We start from the raw sequence: 15,531 nt of genomic DNA, 5'->3' as shown, positions 1-15,531 counted from the left end.
TTTTTTTTTTTTTTTGAGACGGAGTCTCGCTCTGTCACCCAGGCTGGAGTGCAGTGGCACTATCTGAGCTCACTGCAACCTCTGCCTCCCAGGTTCAAGTGATTCTCGTGTCTCAGCTTCCTGAGTAGCTGGGATACAGGCAAGCGTCACCACACCCAGCTAATTTTTTGTATTTTTAGTAGAGACAGTTTCATTATGTTGGCCAGGCTGGTCTCAAACTTCTGACTTCAGGTGATCCGCCTGCCTCAGCCTCCCAAAGTGCTGGGATTACAGGCGTGAGCCACCGCACCTGGCCAAGGACCAGCTTGTGAGTCTAGGGAACCTGGAATGCAGCAGCCCCAATCTTGAATTTAGTTAACCTGTGTCATATGCAGGGGCTTTAAAGGTGGCCAGGAGCAGGGCATCTGGCTATCTGGCTATCTCCAGGTAGTGGGTCGGGGAGGCTCTGAGACTGCTACAGAGCAGACCATTGACAGCCTGTAACTGAGTCCAAATTCATTCTGCTTGCTGCGTCATAGCCAATACGTTGAGAGACAAGGAGTTGGAGCAAGGAAAGGGACTTTATTTCGGAGAGCCAGCAAACCAAGAAGATGGTGGACTAATGTCCTAAAGAACCGTCTTAAAATTATGCGGGCTTTGCCTTGTCTTTTATGTTTAGGTCGGGGAAAGGAAGGGGCTGACAACCGCAGACATCTGGACACCAGCAAGGTTCCAGGGGAGGTTTGCAGAACTTCTTTGTCCTTGGCTAACAGTCTGTCATGTGACAATAGCCAAACCTCCTCATTCCTATAAATCTTTAACAAAAACAGTTAGCTGTTTACATGCTTCCCCTTTAATCCCAGAGTTAGTTTTGCAAACGGCATGATTCCTGTTTTTGCGTTTTATCTCAGTGCTCTAAAGTTATCCTAGCCTAGGTGCAGGAATAGGTAAAGGCCCCTTAAATAAAAATGGAGTTAGTTATGTTAGTTCTTCTGCTGTTTCATGGTTACAAGACACAGAAGAGAACCCTTGCATCAAAACAGGATGAGATTAGGTTGTTGTTCCTATAAAAAATCCATGTGGTTGTTTTTTGGCCCCCTCTTCAATATTCGGGGTGTGCTGACGAAGCGAGCAGTAGCTCTGGAGCCATAAACCACCATCTCATCTCAGCCCAGGGCATGCTGGGAGAGGCCAGGAAAAGTCACTTCTCTTCTTTGCTTTAACTGTCTTTTCTGTGGCCTCAAAGTCTTCAAAGGGGAGACTTGGTGTTCTCAGCACTGCTCAGCCTCCATGAAGCCCTCCTTCTCATGGCCCGAGGGCTCCACCTCCGCATAGGTGGAATGGTCAGGGTGGCTGCGAAACTTCATGGCTGGCCAGTGGTGAGGTCTACGCTGCAGAAGGCACAGAGGCAAAGTCAGTGGGCATGCCCCCGCCCCCATGGGGACCCCACACTCCTGAGCGACAGAGCCAACTAAGACTGTCTCTTACAAGGGCCCTGGGGCACTTGGGCCTACCAGGAGCCACACAACTGACCTTCAGGGACCCTCTCCCTAAAATGTTCTGTGCTGTGATCCCCCAACCACTGGGAAACCTGCCGGAAGCTAGAGTGTGGAAGGAGGACACTTTATCCTTCACTGTGTAGTCTGCAGAACTCACAGCTGAAAGGTTCAGCAATACACCAAGTGGAGACCTAGGACTGCAATGTGAGGGAGTGGCTCCGAGATGGCTGGCATGATGCTTGAGGCTCTGAAAAATGCCAAGATAACCCTCCAAGGTAGCACAGGATCCACATCAGAGTCAACAGGGGGCTTATTAAAATGCAGATTCTGGCCTGTGCAGTGGCTCATGCCTGTAATCCCAGCACTTTGGGAGGCCAAGATGGGCAGATCACTTGAGGCCAGGAGTTCAAGACCAGCCTGGCCAACATGGTGAAACACTGTCTCCACTAAAAATACAAAAATTAGCTGAGTGTGGTGGCATGTGCCTGTAGTCGCAACTACTCAGAAGGTTGAGGCACCAGAATTGCTTGAACCCAGGAGGCTGCGGCTGCAGTAAGCCAAGATTGTGCCACTGCACTCCAGCCTAGGCGACAGAGTGAGACTGTCTTGAAATAAATAAATAAAATGCAGATTCCTGGGCCTGCCTTAGACCTGCCCTATCAGAATCCCTGTGGCCCAGGGATCTGCAGTTCCCAGGTGTTACCCAGGTAGGCTAAGACTTCAGAATGACTAAGCCTCCTAAGAAACTGGGGGAATGACCTAGGCCTGTGGGTTAATGAGGCTGGTGGACTTGTGACCCACGTGGAGGAAACTAGGGTCACAGAGGCACCACTGCTGCACTCTGTGGGGAACTCATAAGAAGCCAGAAGTGGAGGACTGGGGGCAGGAGCTGCTGAGCTCTGCAGCCCCGAGTGAAGGGGGCTGAGCCTCACATCCCATGCTGCCCCTCAGGCTGGCTCTTCAGAATTGAGACATTCAAAACTTAGTATCCTCAATTAAAGCTCCCAGAGGGCAGCTCTTATCATTATTTGGCTTGTCTATTTTATTTTTATTTCTATTTTAGAGATGGTGTCTCCTCTATTGCCCAGGTTGGAGTGCAGTGGTATGGTCAGGGCTCACTGCAGCCTCAAACCACTGGGCTCAAGGGATCCTCCCACCTCAGCTTCCCAAGCGGCTGGGACCACACGTACGTGCCACCACACTGGGCTAATTTTTTAAATTTTTGTAGAGACGGGGTCTCGCTCTGTTGCCCAGGCTAGTCTCAAACTCCTGTGCTCAAGTAATCTTGCCTTGGTTTCTCAAAGTGCTAGGATCTTAGGAAGGAGCCACTGCACCTGCCCCTCAATTTTAGCCTTAAAAGCAAGTATCAGTAGGCAAAAGAGGCAGAGACCCTGGTTCCCTCATGGCTTTGAGTAAGTACTGAGCCTGGCATTTGGGCATGAGAGACCATAAATCACTGGAGATAGGCTGCACAGCCACTAGATGAGCACTATGTGGCACTGTGGCCTTCTTTCTTTCCTCTGGGGATTTTTTCTGATTTCACAAATGGGGCAACAAAAGCAGAGGGGCTGTTCCACAGGACAGGAGGGCCGAGGGAGTTCTGAGGTGCTGATTTATCAGGGTGCAGGACTTAACGGGCGCCAGCCATCTCGAAATGTGCCAGGATGGGGTGGATGAAGTTTTCTCAGGTATGTGGCAGGGGAGAGGGAGAAGGGGAGAGGCAGGGACCGAATGGCCCAGGAGACGCCGACGCAGAAGCAGACAGGAGCCCTGTGGCCACAGATGACACGGACCTCGATGAAGAAGAGCGCAGCATTGGATGTGGGGTGGCCATTGATGTAAATTCCAGCCAGGATGATGGCCGCCACGAGGAGGACTGCCAGCACGATGCCCACGATGGTGCCCAGGTGCACAGGAGTGCCCTTTGTCTTGGGGGACAGGTTGTTCTGAAGGCCTGTGGAGAGATCATTAGGGCAGACAGGGGCTGCAGGGGAGCAGGGAAGGTCGAACCATGGGGTCTTGGGTTCTAACAAAGTCTCAGAGATGAAAGCCGACAGAGCCTTTGGGTCCACTTATCCAATACAGGAAGAGGTTGGGTGGGAGTTGGAATCATTATGAGTAAGGCATTCATGTTCTTGACACCATCTGGGTAGTTTTCCAAAATCATGTAAAAGTTGCCCCAAATGTCTAATAAGGATCATAAGAGAAGTTCTCTCTGATATCTGTGCCACTACATAAGTGCTATTAAGGAATTCACAAAGGGCATCGGAGGGCTAAGAGTTTGGGATCTGAAATCTGGCTGCCTGGGTTGAAATCTATGCTCTGCCACTTACTAGCTGTGTGACCTTGTGCAAATTATATAACCTCTCTGTGTCTTCATTATCATTTCTGTTGAACAAGGATAATAATACCCACCTAATAGGGTTATTGTGAAGGTTAAAATTAGATGATCCATGTCAAGCACTGAGGACCATGTCTCCCATTTTGGATGACTTCAATAAGTATTAGCTATTATGATGGCAAATGACCATAGTTTTTCCTATCACTGTCCACTCCCAGATTGTGACCTCTTGCAGGGCAAGGATGATGTCTTATTCACCTCTGTGTCCTCAGCTCTTAGAAAAACTGGCAGGGGCTGGCCGCAGTGGCTCACCCCTGTAATCCCAGCACTTTAGGAGGCCGAGGCAGGCAGGTCACCTGAGGTCAGGATTTCAAGACCAGCCTGGCCAACATGGTGAAACCTTGTTTCTACTAAAAATACAAAAATTAGCCAGGCATGGTGGCACGCGCCTGTAGTCCCAGCTACTCAGGAGGCTGAGGCAGGAGAATAGCTTGAACCTAGGAGGCGGAGGTTGCAGTGAGCCGAGATCGCACCACTGCACTCCAGCATGGGCGATAGAGTGAGACTCCGTCTCAAACGAAACAAAACAACAAAACTGGCAGGCCCGTCAGAGAAGCTCAAAGAAAGTCTATGGAATGATCTAGGTCCTCTGGAGCTAATAAGCCAACAGTCACCCTCTGAGAACATCCTAGGCATTTGAAATACGTCCCGGGGGAGAGAGTATTTTCCACAGAGCTGGAAGCTCAACCCCTTTTGTGCATGACTGAGGTAATGGAAATAACAGAGAGGTTAAGTGATTTCCCCACAGACACACAAATTCAGTGCCCACCACTAAAAAACCTAGTTCCCTGACACTACCTTGGGTGGCTATTTGCCTCTTCACCCTATCCTAAAGGAGATAAAGAGGTAGAGAAGACAGATGAGCAGGTTGGCAACAAAAATGTTGCATTCTTCCTACATAGCTAGTGGGTGGGTTGGGAGGGAACTAGGGGTGGCAAGTTTTAATGGGATGTTGCATGCACTCAGAACCATTGTCTTCCCCATCCCCTTTGCTCTGCTCTGCACTCTGTAAGCAGAGGACACCCAGGAGAGAAACTATCCTGGGGCACTCCAGGGCATGGCTAGGGCCTCTGTCTGCCAACAGGTGGGAGGACTGAGGTGAAATGCCCCAGGTGAGCCTCCCCTGACCTGGATGGCAGTCAGCCCGCAGCCTGCAGTGGCTCTGATGATTTGATGATGAAGGCTTCTGCTGATGAGCACATGGTGCACAGCGAGGGGATTATGGCCCAGCCACCCCCACAACACACACACACACCCACTGCCTATGGAGGAGCAATGGCTCCACCTCTGCTGGGGGACACCATCACACTGTGCTGCATTAATAATCTTTCCTCTCCTGCTGGAAGCCCTGATGACAATCTCCATCCCCCGGAGCTGGAAGGCACTTTCAACTCTACTCTTGCACAGGTTGCAGCAAAGGCCTGAGCTGGCTCTGGGCAAAGGGCAGGGGAGGTGGGGGCAGCTCCCACCCTCAGAAAGGAGATTATCCTTCTAGGTAATCCTAGGAGGCTGCAGGGAGTCCCACCTTCTGGCATCCTGCAAAAATTGTAGCGGACAATTTTATGTCCTCTGCCAGCCTGAGTGAGGAAAGAGAAGCTGCTCTCCACCCCTTGCTGACTATGAGCCCATGGGGATCAGAGGGGATGGCCACAGGCCCCACCTATACCTGCCCTGGCTTAGTCCTTCCCCTCCTCCCACTCCTTTCTGGGCAGTGAATATTCAAGGACAGAGAGCCAGGAGAAGAACCACAGGAGGTTCAGGGCTGAGATGAGAAATGTCTAGGGTAGACATGTTCCTTCGATCTAGGGCACCTGTGCCCAGAAGCCCCCCTGCCTCCCCACCCAGCAGGAGGTCTGGGATGCTCAGGCTGCCGTTGCTCCCTCTCCGCACTCATAAAAATAGCCCAGGCGACTGCTGCACCCTCTTCTGGGGTGGGTCCAAGAGGCGCTGGGTCTGACGCTGAGGGCAGGCAGTTCTGTACTCACCGTCTCCTCCTGCATAGGGATTCAACTTGGTGTCATCTTCAAAGAGAGAAGACAGAAGGAGCGAGATTAGTGGAATCATTACAGCCTTTGTCACTCTGAGTCCAGATGGGATGAAAGTTCAGCCCAAACTTTCATTTTAGAGGTAAGGAAACTGAGGCTCAGAGAGGGGAGGAGACTTGCTCAAGTCACACAGCAGTTGAGTGTAGCTGGAGGCTGGGGAGTAAATGAGCGGGGACTGGTGAGAGATGAGGCTGGGAGTGGAGGGCCGGCTGCCTGGAGAGCAATAGGAGGCCATGCATGTTCTTCTGTGGGGCGACAGAGAGATGTGTAAGGGTTTGAAGAGGGGCTTTATGTCACAAGGTCAGATCAGCCTGGAGACTCCCTGGGGCTGCAGTGTGCAGGAGAGAGTCCCAACCCACTTTCTGTCTATACCTCGAGGCCTGTAGCCTGTGGCTTTCTAAGTAAGTTTCAAGGGTCCACCCTTCCTGTGGTTCCTTCCCATGCAGATTTTTATGGGGAAAGAAAAGCAAGAGTTCCATGTCAGGAGAATGCTGTAAATGACTGAAGATTCTTGCCCTAAGCACCTGAACTTTATTTATTTATTTATGTGTTTTAGAGAGAGGGTCTTGCTCCGTCACACAGGCTGGAGTGCAGTGGTACAATCACAGTTCACTACAGCCCCGACCTCCTGAACTCAAGTGATCCTCCCACCTCAGCCTCCCGAGTAGCTGCGTCTGGCTAATTAAAAAAGATTTTTTTGAGATGAGGTCTCACTGTGTTGCCCAGGCTGGTCTCCAACTCGTGGGCTCAAGCAATCTTCTTACCTCAGCCTCTCAGAGCACTGGGATTACAGGCGAGAGCCACCTCACCTGGCCTAACAAGGTATTTAAACACAACTTTGAATCTATTTCGTTACTGCAAATTGAAAACAATGAATTGATTCATCAAAACTAAGCAAAGGAACTTAAATATCACTGGGCAAATTAACTTGATTTGAATCAACTTGTTGCAAATCTAGACCATTGAAGATCAATTATGGCTCAGTCTGCACCTACCACTGGTAGACAAAAGGACACAGTGCCGCCCACTGCCAGTCCCTCCCAGAGTGACTGAAGGTGGCCACACTGTGCCCACGCAGCCTCTCTCCCACTCACCCAGGGCTGGTTCCCAGCTGCCATCTTGCTGGGGCTCCATGTAATGCACATTGGCTCCTGAGTTAGTGGATCACATGAGAACTCACACAGGAAGAAATGCATGCAATGTTGATCAAATGAGTGGTCATTTTCTGTTGTTAGTTGTCACTTCTTGTGGCTATCAAGGTGTTCTGTTCTGTTGCTTATAAGATAAGCCCTTCTGCACACAGTTGTTCTGGGTGAGTGCCTGTCTCTCTTTGCAATCAAATGCATGGGCTTTGTGACAGCTACTTGCCACTCAGAGGTCATCTGGTTCATTTAAGTGAGTAGCGTTTGACTGCAAGTGAACGGCTCTTAAATCCAGGCCCCATGTCTCCCACTCCTCCTGCCCTGCTGCTTTCTACCTCTGCCTGCCCAGGCAGGCCCCTCTGGCTGGAGTGCTGGGTCCCTTCATTCAATCTCCCTGTTAGAGCCTGTACCCTCATAGAATGTTTGGGAAAGACTCTATCCCACACCTGCCTCTGCAAGTCTCCCTGTGTGGGCTGTAACCACACAGGCAGGAGAGTGACTCAAACTGTCCTGCCAAGATGCCTTGCAAGTTGGGCATGTTGGGGGAAGTCATCATTAAAAATGTTTTTTCTTATAAACCAGGCACAATGGCATGTACCTGCAGCACTTAGTAGGTTGAGGTGGGAGGATCCTTGAGCCCAGGAGTTCAAGTCCAGCCTAGGTAACATAGCAAGATCCTGTTCTACCCTCCAAAAAGTTTTTTCTCTTATAGATGTAACTTCAGAATCTTTGCCACCTCTTCCAGGACTGGAAGGACATAGAGCCCTAACTGTCTTCACTTTTTACTCTAATGAGTGTTTTCTGTTGGGAACCACTACACAAAACATGGAAATGAGACCCATTCCTTAGCTGGCAGGGGATGCACACAGATAATAAAACTGGCAAACAGAACTCGCTACCTCTGTAGGACAGAGGACCTACATGGTGGGCTGTAGGACAGCCCAGGGGGCTCAGTAATAACAAGTCAGGATTTAGGCTTGGCCCTCAAGTGCTGTGCCCTGGGCTCCCCACGCCACCACAGACCCCCTTCTAGCCTCTGACACTGTGCCTCCACCAGACACTGTCTGGCTAAACCCTCTGGGTGGGGCAGGGTGTGTTTGTAGCACCCCTCCCCGCCCTGGCCCAGTGCTGGGCTCAGAACATGCCCTCAGTAAGCCTAGGGGGTTAACTGGCAGTAACTAATCAGGGACTACCTCCTTGTAGGAGGAGCTTTCTTTGACTGGAAGGTTAACCCTGGACTCTGTCACCAGCTCCCCAAAGGGCAAAGTTTCTTTCTGCTTCTTTTTCTTTTCTTTTTTCTTTCTTTCTTTCCTTTTCTTTTTTTGAGACAGTGTTTCACTTTGTCACCCAGGCTAGAGTGCAGTGGTGCAATCATAGCTCACTGCAGCCTCAACCTCCCAGGCTTAAGCAATCCTCCCACCTCAGCCTCCTGAGTAGCTGGGATTACACATGTGCGCCACCACGCCCAGCTAATTTTTGATTTTTTGTAGAGACATAGTTTTGCCATGTTGCCCAGGCTGGTCTCGAACTCCTGAGCTCAAGTGATCTGCCTGCCTCAGCCTCCCAAAGTGTTGGGATTACAGGCGTAAGCCTCCTCTCCCAGCCTCTGCTTCTTTTTCATTGAATCCCCTGCAGCACCACCACGTGCTCTGCTCTCAGTGCCAGCTCCTTGTTATTCCAGAGCAACTTCGGAGTAATGGGAGCTGTCGGAATCTGCCTCACTTTTTCACACTTTGCTACTCTGCCCTGACCCTGAATTCACATAGACCCTTTTCCATTTCTTTCAGCACCAAGAAAGGCAGTGGGGTTGAGGGGAAAGATCTCTGCTTTTGGAGCTAGATGAAACCTGACTCTATCCCTTCTTGGCTGTGTGACCTTGGGAAAGTCATCTGCCTCTCTGAGCCTTAGTGTCTTCTTTATAAAACAGGGATATAACAGTATCAAGATCCAGGATTGTTGGGAGGACTGAATGTTAATTTATGCGCTACTTTAGCACCCTACTGGGCATATAGTTGGTCCCCACAAATGCTGGTGCTTTCTATCATTCATTCTTTCTCCTCCACAACCTCCCCCTAGCCAGGTCCATGGGTCACTGACCTTGTTCTCTAGTTTTCTAGGTAACGTTTAGAAAGGCAGGGAACACACCAGGTGCAGTGGCTCACGCCTGTAATCCTAAGACTTTGGGAAGCCAAGGTGGGTGGATCACATGAGGTCAGGAGTTTAAGACCAGCCTGGCCAACATGGCAAAACCCCGTCTCTACTAAAAATACAAAAATTAGCTGGGTGTGGTGGTGTGCGCCTGTAGTCCCAGCTACTTGGGAGGCTGAGGTGGGAGAATTGCTTGAACCTGGGAGGCAGAGGTTGCAGTGAGCTGGGATTGTACCACTGCACTCCAGCCTGGGTGACAGAGCAAGACTAAGTCTCAAAAAAAAAAAAAAAAAAGAAAGAAAGAAAAAAGAAAGGGGACATTGTGGAAAGAACATCTCACCACTTACCCCTCCCATAACCCTGAATAACCTACTTTGCCCCTTTACGAGCCTCTTTCTTTATTTATAAGAAAGGACTATGGGCCAGGCATGGGGGCTTAGGCCTGTAATCCCAGCACTTTTGGAGGCTGAGGCAGGAGGATCGCTTGAGCCCAGGAGTTTGAGATCAGCCTGGGCAACATAGTGAGACCTCATCTCTACAAAAAATTTTTAAAAATTAGCCAGGTATGGTGGTACATGCCTGCAGTCCGAGCTGCTTGGGAGGCTGAGGTTGGAGGATTGCTTGAGCCCAGGAGTTGCAGGCTGTGGTGAGCCATGATCACTCCAGTGCACTCCAGCCTGGGCAAGAGTGAGACCCTGTCTCAAAAAAAAAAAGTAAAAAAAAAAAAAAAAATTCCTAACATAGGGTTAGAGGGGGAAGAAAATCGTGGCTGAATAATGTTTTAAAATATTAACTTTTTTCTTCTTTCCTTTCCTTCTTGCCATTATTCCTTTCAAGCAGATATTTGGTTCAGGGGAGGCTGTAAAGAACCCAAAAGTCTTTCAGTCTTAGCCTAAGGGGAAGGGGCTTTCAAAGCTGGATGCAGGGTTTTGTGTTGTGTTGTGTTGTGTTGTGTTGTGTTGTTCTGAGACAGGGTCTTGCCCTGCCACCCAGGCTGGAGTGCAGTGGCACAATCTTGGCTCACTGCAACCTCCACCTCCCAGGTTTAAGCAATTCTCCTGCCTCAGCCTCCCGAGTAGCTGGGATTACAGGCGCCCACCACCACGCCCAGCTAATTTTTGTATTTTTAGTAGAGATGGGTTTCACTGTGTTGGCCAGGATGGTCTCGAACTCCTGACCTCGTGATCCTCCCACCTCGGCCTTCCAAAATGCTGGAATTACAAGCGTGAGCCACCGTGCCCGGCCAATTTTTGTATTTTTAGTGGAGACGGGGTTTCACCATGTTGGTCAGGCTGGTCTCAAACCCCTGACCTCAAGTGGTCCACTCACCTCAGCCTCCCAAAGTGCTGGGATTACAGGTGTGAGCCACTGTGCCTGGCCGAGATGCAGGGTATTGAAAAAGGATAAGGGAGAGGAATGTCTCAGACATAGCTACAGAATCCTGGAGGGGGCATGGCAGAAAGGGAAGAGATTTGAGGCCTAGGACCGGAGGAGCCTGCACAAGGCTTCCTGGGACACCGCCTGGTGCATTCACGGGGATGGACCTCTGGCAGCTTCAAACAAGACCCCCAGGCCTCCAGGTAGCAGGGGAGCCCCTAGATTGCAAGACCTGAATAGTCAGGGTGGATGGACAGCTGAGGTGGAATTCCCCATCCATCACTCCAGGGCCTGAAAGTGAGAAGCCAGGTGAACTTACAGAAAAACAAGGCAGCCTTTCTCTCACGCCTGAGTGTATGGACTGAGTTCATACCTGCTACAGGGATGAGCCTTTTCAGGTTCTGTGAGGACTGCTATTAAGATTAGCTGAGATAAGTTATATAAAATACCTGGCACTGGCCTGGGCTATTAATTTTTCCCCTCTTCACAGTGAATTGTCTGTAGCCCTGATGTGGGCCAGTATAGTGGTTAGAGCCCAGGAGTAGAGTTCAAGTTCTAAATCTGGCTCTGCTTCTCACCAGCAAGTGACCTAAACTGTCTGAACTTCAGGCCCCCTTAGCTATAAAAGGATGGGGCAGTTCCCATCCCATGAGATCATCCCTGTCAGGGACAGAGAGGGGGCCCCAGAGGGGGTAGCTCTCCTTCCTGGCCTCCTCTGTGCTCCCCACCTGGGCTCAGAACTTACCTTCTGTGGTGAGGCTGTCGATGAAGAGGGAGGAGGAGGTAGTGGTGAGGTCTCCATCATAGGGGCTGAAGGAAGTGTCAGGGGAGGCTGAGTCGTGGTCCTCATCCTGGAAGTCCTTGCACGTCCTGCCCTCTGCCTGCAGGAGAGAGCCAGTGCTGTGTCTTGAATGCATTTACACCTTTCCCTTCATCCTGAAAGCATCTTCTCTTACAGGGCAATTTATCTGTCAGCTGCTTCAAATCCTTCCTCAAGGAAGGGGCTGAGATGCCAATCTTAAATAAATAGAGCAAATCTGAACGGTCACCAACAGCTAACTTCAAAAGTAGGTGGCTGGACAGGATTTTTTTAAAGCCCAGACTCAGACTAATAAATAGACCGTGGTAAGTGTATAGCCACGGGGTCTGGAGAGTTGATATTTAAATGCTGGGCCCGTCACCTTCTAGCGGCGAGATGCAGGCCAATTCATCAAACTTCTCTGAGCCCCAGTTTTCCCCTGTGATCGACCAATGGGGGCAATGGCCCCCAGCTTTTGGTTCAGGTTAAATAAGAGCGAGGGTAGGGCAACTCACAGTGACATGCTTGGCACATGCAGCATGCTTGCTTTGCAAGAAGATATAAAGGGAGGGGGCAAAAAAGAGGGCACAGATGAATAGACCCATCTATGTTAGTCTATGGTGTGAGAATAGGATGCTTTCCACCCAGAATCAGTGTTGAGTGTACTGGAAAATTCTTGCAGTGAGAAGGAACCTGGATGGGATTCTAAAGAGGAGATGCCTGGAACCACCCTCCTCACTCCCAGAATGACTGCCTTCCTCAAAAGCCAGAGGACCAGAGGCTTAGCAGGTGCATCATTAAGGTCAGCAGGTGCACAGTCTCCCAGAGGAGCCAGCAGTGGCTGAGGCCATGCCCAACATCCCCTCTGCATGCACCAAAAGAATTCCTTGAGAGCTGCCCACTTAAGGTCAAGGCATCAGAATGCTCGTCTCAGAGACCCACAGAGCCCTCTGAAACCTTCCAAAGTGGGTCTGATTGGCTCAAGGCAGTCTGGAAAACAAATCTTAGATGGAAGGGAGGATATTGCCAAGAGCTAATGCCACCTTGAGAAGAGTTTCCAGGGGCAGGCCCTACTGGCTGCCCTCCTGTTCCCCACCACCTGGCACAGGAGTTGCAGCAGATACTTATGCTTCTCACCTCCTGTGCACAGCCATAGTCCATCCACTCCTGGCGATAGCGGTCAAAGCCACTGGAGCATCTGCAGGAGGACCAAAAGGACAGAGTTACGATGGGATCGACAAAGAAGCCTTCCCCTTTCACTGTTCAGTAACAGCTCTCTGCTGATAGTGAGAAGAGGAGCCAAGGTCCCCAGGCTGAGGTAGTCAGGCACTCCCATTCCCTCTACTTCCCCGGAAGATGAAGGTATTTGTGGCATCCCTGCCTTCCTTCCCACCCAGCTCCCCAGGACCAAGGCCACATCTGCCCATGTGAGTAGGTGTAGGGGCTAGCAGGACTGCATGAGCTCCAGTGATCCTCAAGGTCGCCTTGACTCTGAGCTGCCGTGACACTGCTGAGAATCCAGGCAATTCACATACGTGTTTTCATCCTGGTTGTTGAGGGACCTAAACTTGGGAAAGAGAGTAGGGCTAAAGGTAGGCCTCAGCAGACTTAGTCAACACCTCCCCATGTGATCATTCAAGGGCATTTCTGACGGTCCTGCCAGAGGCTGGGAGACAACTGACTGACAAGGGTCTCTGGAGAGGGCATTGGACAGCTCAGCTGGGCTGGAAGACACCAAGCGCCCCTGTAGGGAAAGGATGGCGGCATGACGATGCACCAGAGAATGTTCTCCATGCATCATTCCCAACTTTTCGTTCTTTACTCTTTGGTGCTAGGGGAACCCACCAAGCCCTACTCAAGCCCAGGGATGTCTGCATGGGAAGAATAACATCATGAACCACCAGTGCCAAGAAGGAATTCTCAGCAGGTTAACTGCACCAGCACCCACTGAGGTTTGGTGAGGCCAAGGGCCAAGGCTTGCCAGGAGCTGTCAGTCTTTCCTTCTACAGATGCCTCTGGGCTCTGAGCTGCTCCTCCTGCAGCAGGGATGGCTGAACTGAGCCAGCCACACTCTCCTTCTGTCAGGTCCTCTATGCCCACTACTTTGGGGGATGGAGGATTAGGAAGGCTATTGGAGGCTGAGAACTAAAGTTTCTTTTAGGGCTGGGTGTGGTGGCTCATGCCTGTAATCCCAGCGTTTTGAGAGGCTGAGGCAGGAGGATTGCTTGAGCCCAGGAATTTAAGGCTATAGTGAGCTATGATGGCACCACTGCACTCCAGCCTGGGTGACAGAGCAAGACCCTGTCTCTTAAAAAAAAAAAAAAAAAAAAAAAAAAAAGTTTCTTTTAGACTGTGCTAACTGATTCTTTCAAAGATTGAGCCTTTGGTATGGGTTTATGACCCCCATTTCTGGAGCTAATCCTGGAATTAACATTACCCTTAGACTCCAGAGTGGGTCATGGCGGGGCGGGGGCGGGCAGGCATCTGCCATGAGAGATGAAATTGTTTAAATCCATTCCAGCCCAAGAGCAAGGAGAAAAGTTCTGGGAGGCTGTGAAAGGCAAAGTGGGTGGAGGGGAGGGGAGCAGAGAACCATGCAGGGACTGACTGCAGCTGTTGGCAGAGAGACCATGTCAGCTGGCCCTGCCCTCCGGGTTTTTAGGGACCTAGGTTCAGCTCTCAGTTGCAGCTGAGGCTCCAGAGAGCTTGTAAGAAGGGACAATGTGCAGGAGTGAGCCCAGGCCCATGGGGCGCCTGGGGATGGGATGATTTTCAGCCTGCACCAGCCGTGCTCCCCCAGGTGGAGTTTCTCTGTGCTCCTCTTTGCTGACACAACTCCTGCAGATGCACACAGTCAGAGGCCTTGCCCTTCCCCCAGCCTGACCAACCTCCTAATGTTGAGGAGGGCTCAACCCTCATTTAACTCATAGTCTCTGAATTTGGGCATATGCTTTAAATGGGGGTTGTGTTGATGGGAGAGTTTGGCTGTCATCTGACCCATTTTGCAGTTCTCATGGCTCAGCGCTTGTGAAAGCTGAGTCATGTGGTGGCAGCCAGCCCCAGGATCCCAGGGCTCATCTGAGGCCATCTCTCCGTTGCTTAGACCATGGTTCTCAAATTTGAAAGTACACAAGAGGGACCACTTCAAAAATCAGATTTCTGGGATCCTGGTTCCAGAGGATCATATTGAGTGGGATGGGGCCCAGGAATCTGCATTTTACAAGCCCTCCAGGTATAAGGAGAGCCTCACAGTCTGCAGACTATTCTGCAACGCTCTGCTCCAGGAAGAACCAACCTGGGGTCTATCCTACATATTCTTTCTGAGGCTCTGTGAGTCTCATGCGAAGGATGCTGAATGCTTTGTAAAAATGCTTCTTGCGGCTGGGCGTGGTGGCTCACGCCTGTAATCCCAGTACTTTGAGAGGCCGAGGCGGGCGGATCATGAGGTCAGGAGATCGAGACTGTCCTGGCTAACACGGTGAAACCTCATCTCTACTAAAAAAAAAAAAAAAAAAAAAAAATACAAAAAATTAGCCAGGCGTGGTTGCAGGCGCCTGTAGTCCCAGCTACTCAGGAGGCTTAGGCAGGAGAATGGCCAGAACCCGGGAGGCGGAGCTTGCAGTGAACCGAGATCGCGCCACTGCACTCCAGCCTGGGTGACAGAGCGAGACTCCGTCTCAAAAAAAAAAAAAAATGCTTCTTGATATCTTGATAGCCTGGGTGCAGTGGCTCACACCTGTAATCCCAGCATTTTGGGAGGCCGAGGAGGGCAGATCACTTGAACCCAGGAGTTCAAGACCAGCTTGGCCAACAAAGTGAGACCCCATCTCTACAAAATATTAGAAAAATGGCCGGGTGTGGTGGTGTGCACCTGTGGTTTCAACTACAGGGGAGACTGAGGCAGGAGGATTGCTTGAGCCAGGAGGTTGAGGCCACAGTGAGCTGTGATTGCACCACTGCACCCCAGCCTGGATGACAGAGCAAGACCCTGTCTCAAAACAAAACAAAAACTGCTTGAGGAGTTTAAATAACAGTGTGTTTGTTCCCACATCTTCCTGAATCACATGACCCCAGCCCATTTTACAGGGTAAACAATCTGAGGCCCCAAGAGAGTGAATAAAAGCACAGCTGGTGGGAAGAA

The 15,531-nt window shown here is 50.7% G+C and overlaps 1 protein-coding gene and 1 long non-coding RNA gene across 6 annotated transcripts in view; one reads left to right on the top strand and one right to left on the bottom strand.

Moving 5' to 3' along the window:
- The window catches only part of LOC129137761 (uncharacterized), a 40,365-nt gene that overhangs the window by 9,566 nt on the left and 15,268 nt on the right, over nt 1-15,531 (top strand). For all 3 annotated transcript variants that reach the window (XR_008540543.1, XR_008540542.2, XR_008540541.1), the window contains 2 exons: nt 5,882-6,006; nt 6,481-6,746. This is a non-coding gene — a long non-coding RNA (uncharacterized LOC129137761). The remainder of the gene's footprint in view (nt 1-5,881; nt 6,007-6,480; nt 6,747-15,531) is intronic.
- The window catches only part of PLXDC1 (plexin domain containing 1), an 84,305-nt gene continuing 69,315 nt past the window's right edge, over nt 542-15,531 (bottom strand). The window contains exons 9-14 of one of the 3 annotated variants that reach the window (XM_063798626.1): nt 12,926-12,952; nt 12,528-12,588; nt 11,337-11,472; nt 5,865-5,900; nt 3,272-3,432; nt 542-1,370 (exon numbers count right to left, since the gene is read on the bottom strand). In XM_063798626.1, coding sequence (XP_063654696.1) covers nt 1,251-1,370; nt 3,272-3,432; nt 5,865-5,900; nt 11,337-11,472; nt 12,528-12,588; nt 12,926-12,952 — 541 coding nt within the window. In that variant the 3' untranslated portion in view covers nt 542-1,250. The remainder of the gene's footprint in view (nt 1,371-3,271; nt 3,433-5,864; nt 5,901-11,336; nt 11,473-12,527; nt 12,589-12,925; nt 12,953-15,531) is intronic. The other 2 variants (XM_016930789.4, XM_063798627.1) reach the window with 2 other exon arrangements.

Source organism: Pan troglodytes, chromosome 19 (assembly GCF_028858775.2).
Source record: "Pan troglodytes isolate AG18354 chromosome 19, NHGRI_mPanTro3-v2.0_pri, whole genome shotgun sequence".
NCBI classification, from domain to species: Eukaryota; Metazoa; Chordata; class Mammalia; order Primates; family Hominidae; genus Pan; species Pan troglodytes.
The sequence above is the reverse complement of the archived record's forward strand: the minus strand, read 5'-3'. Positions and strand labels throughout refer to the sequence as shown.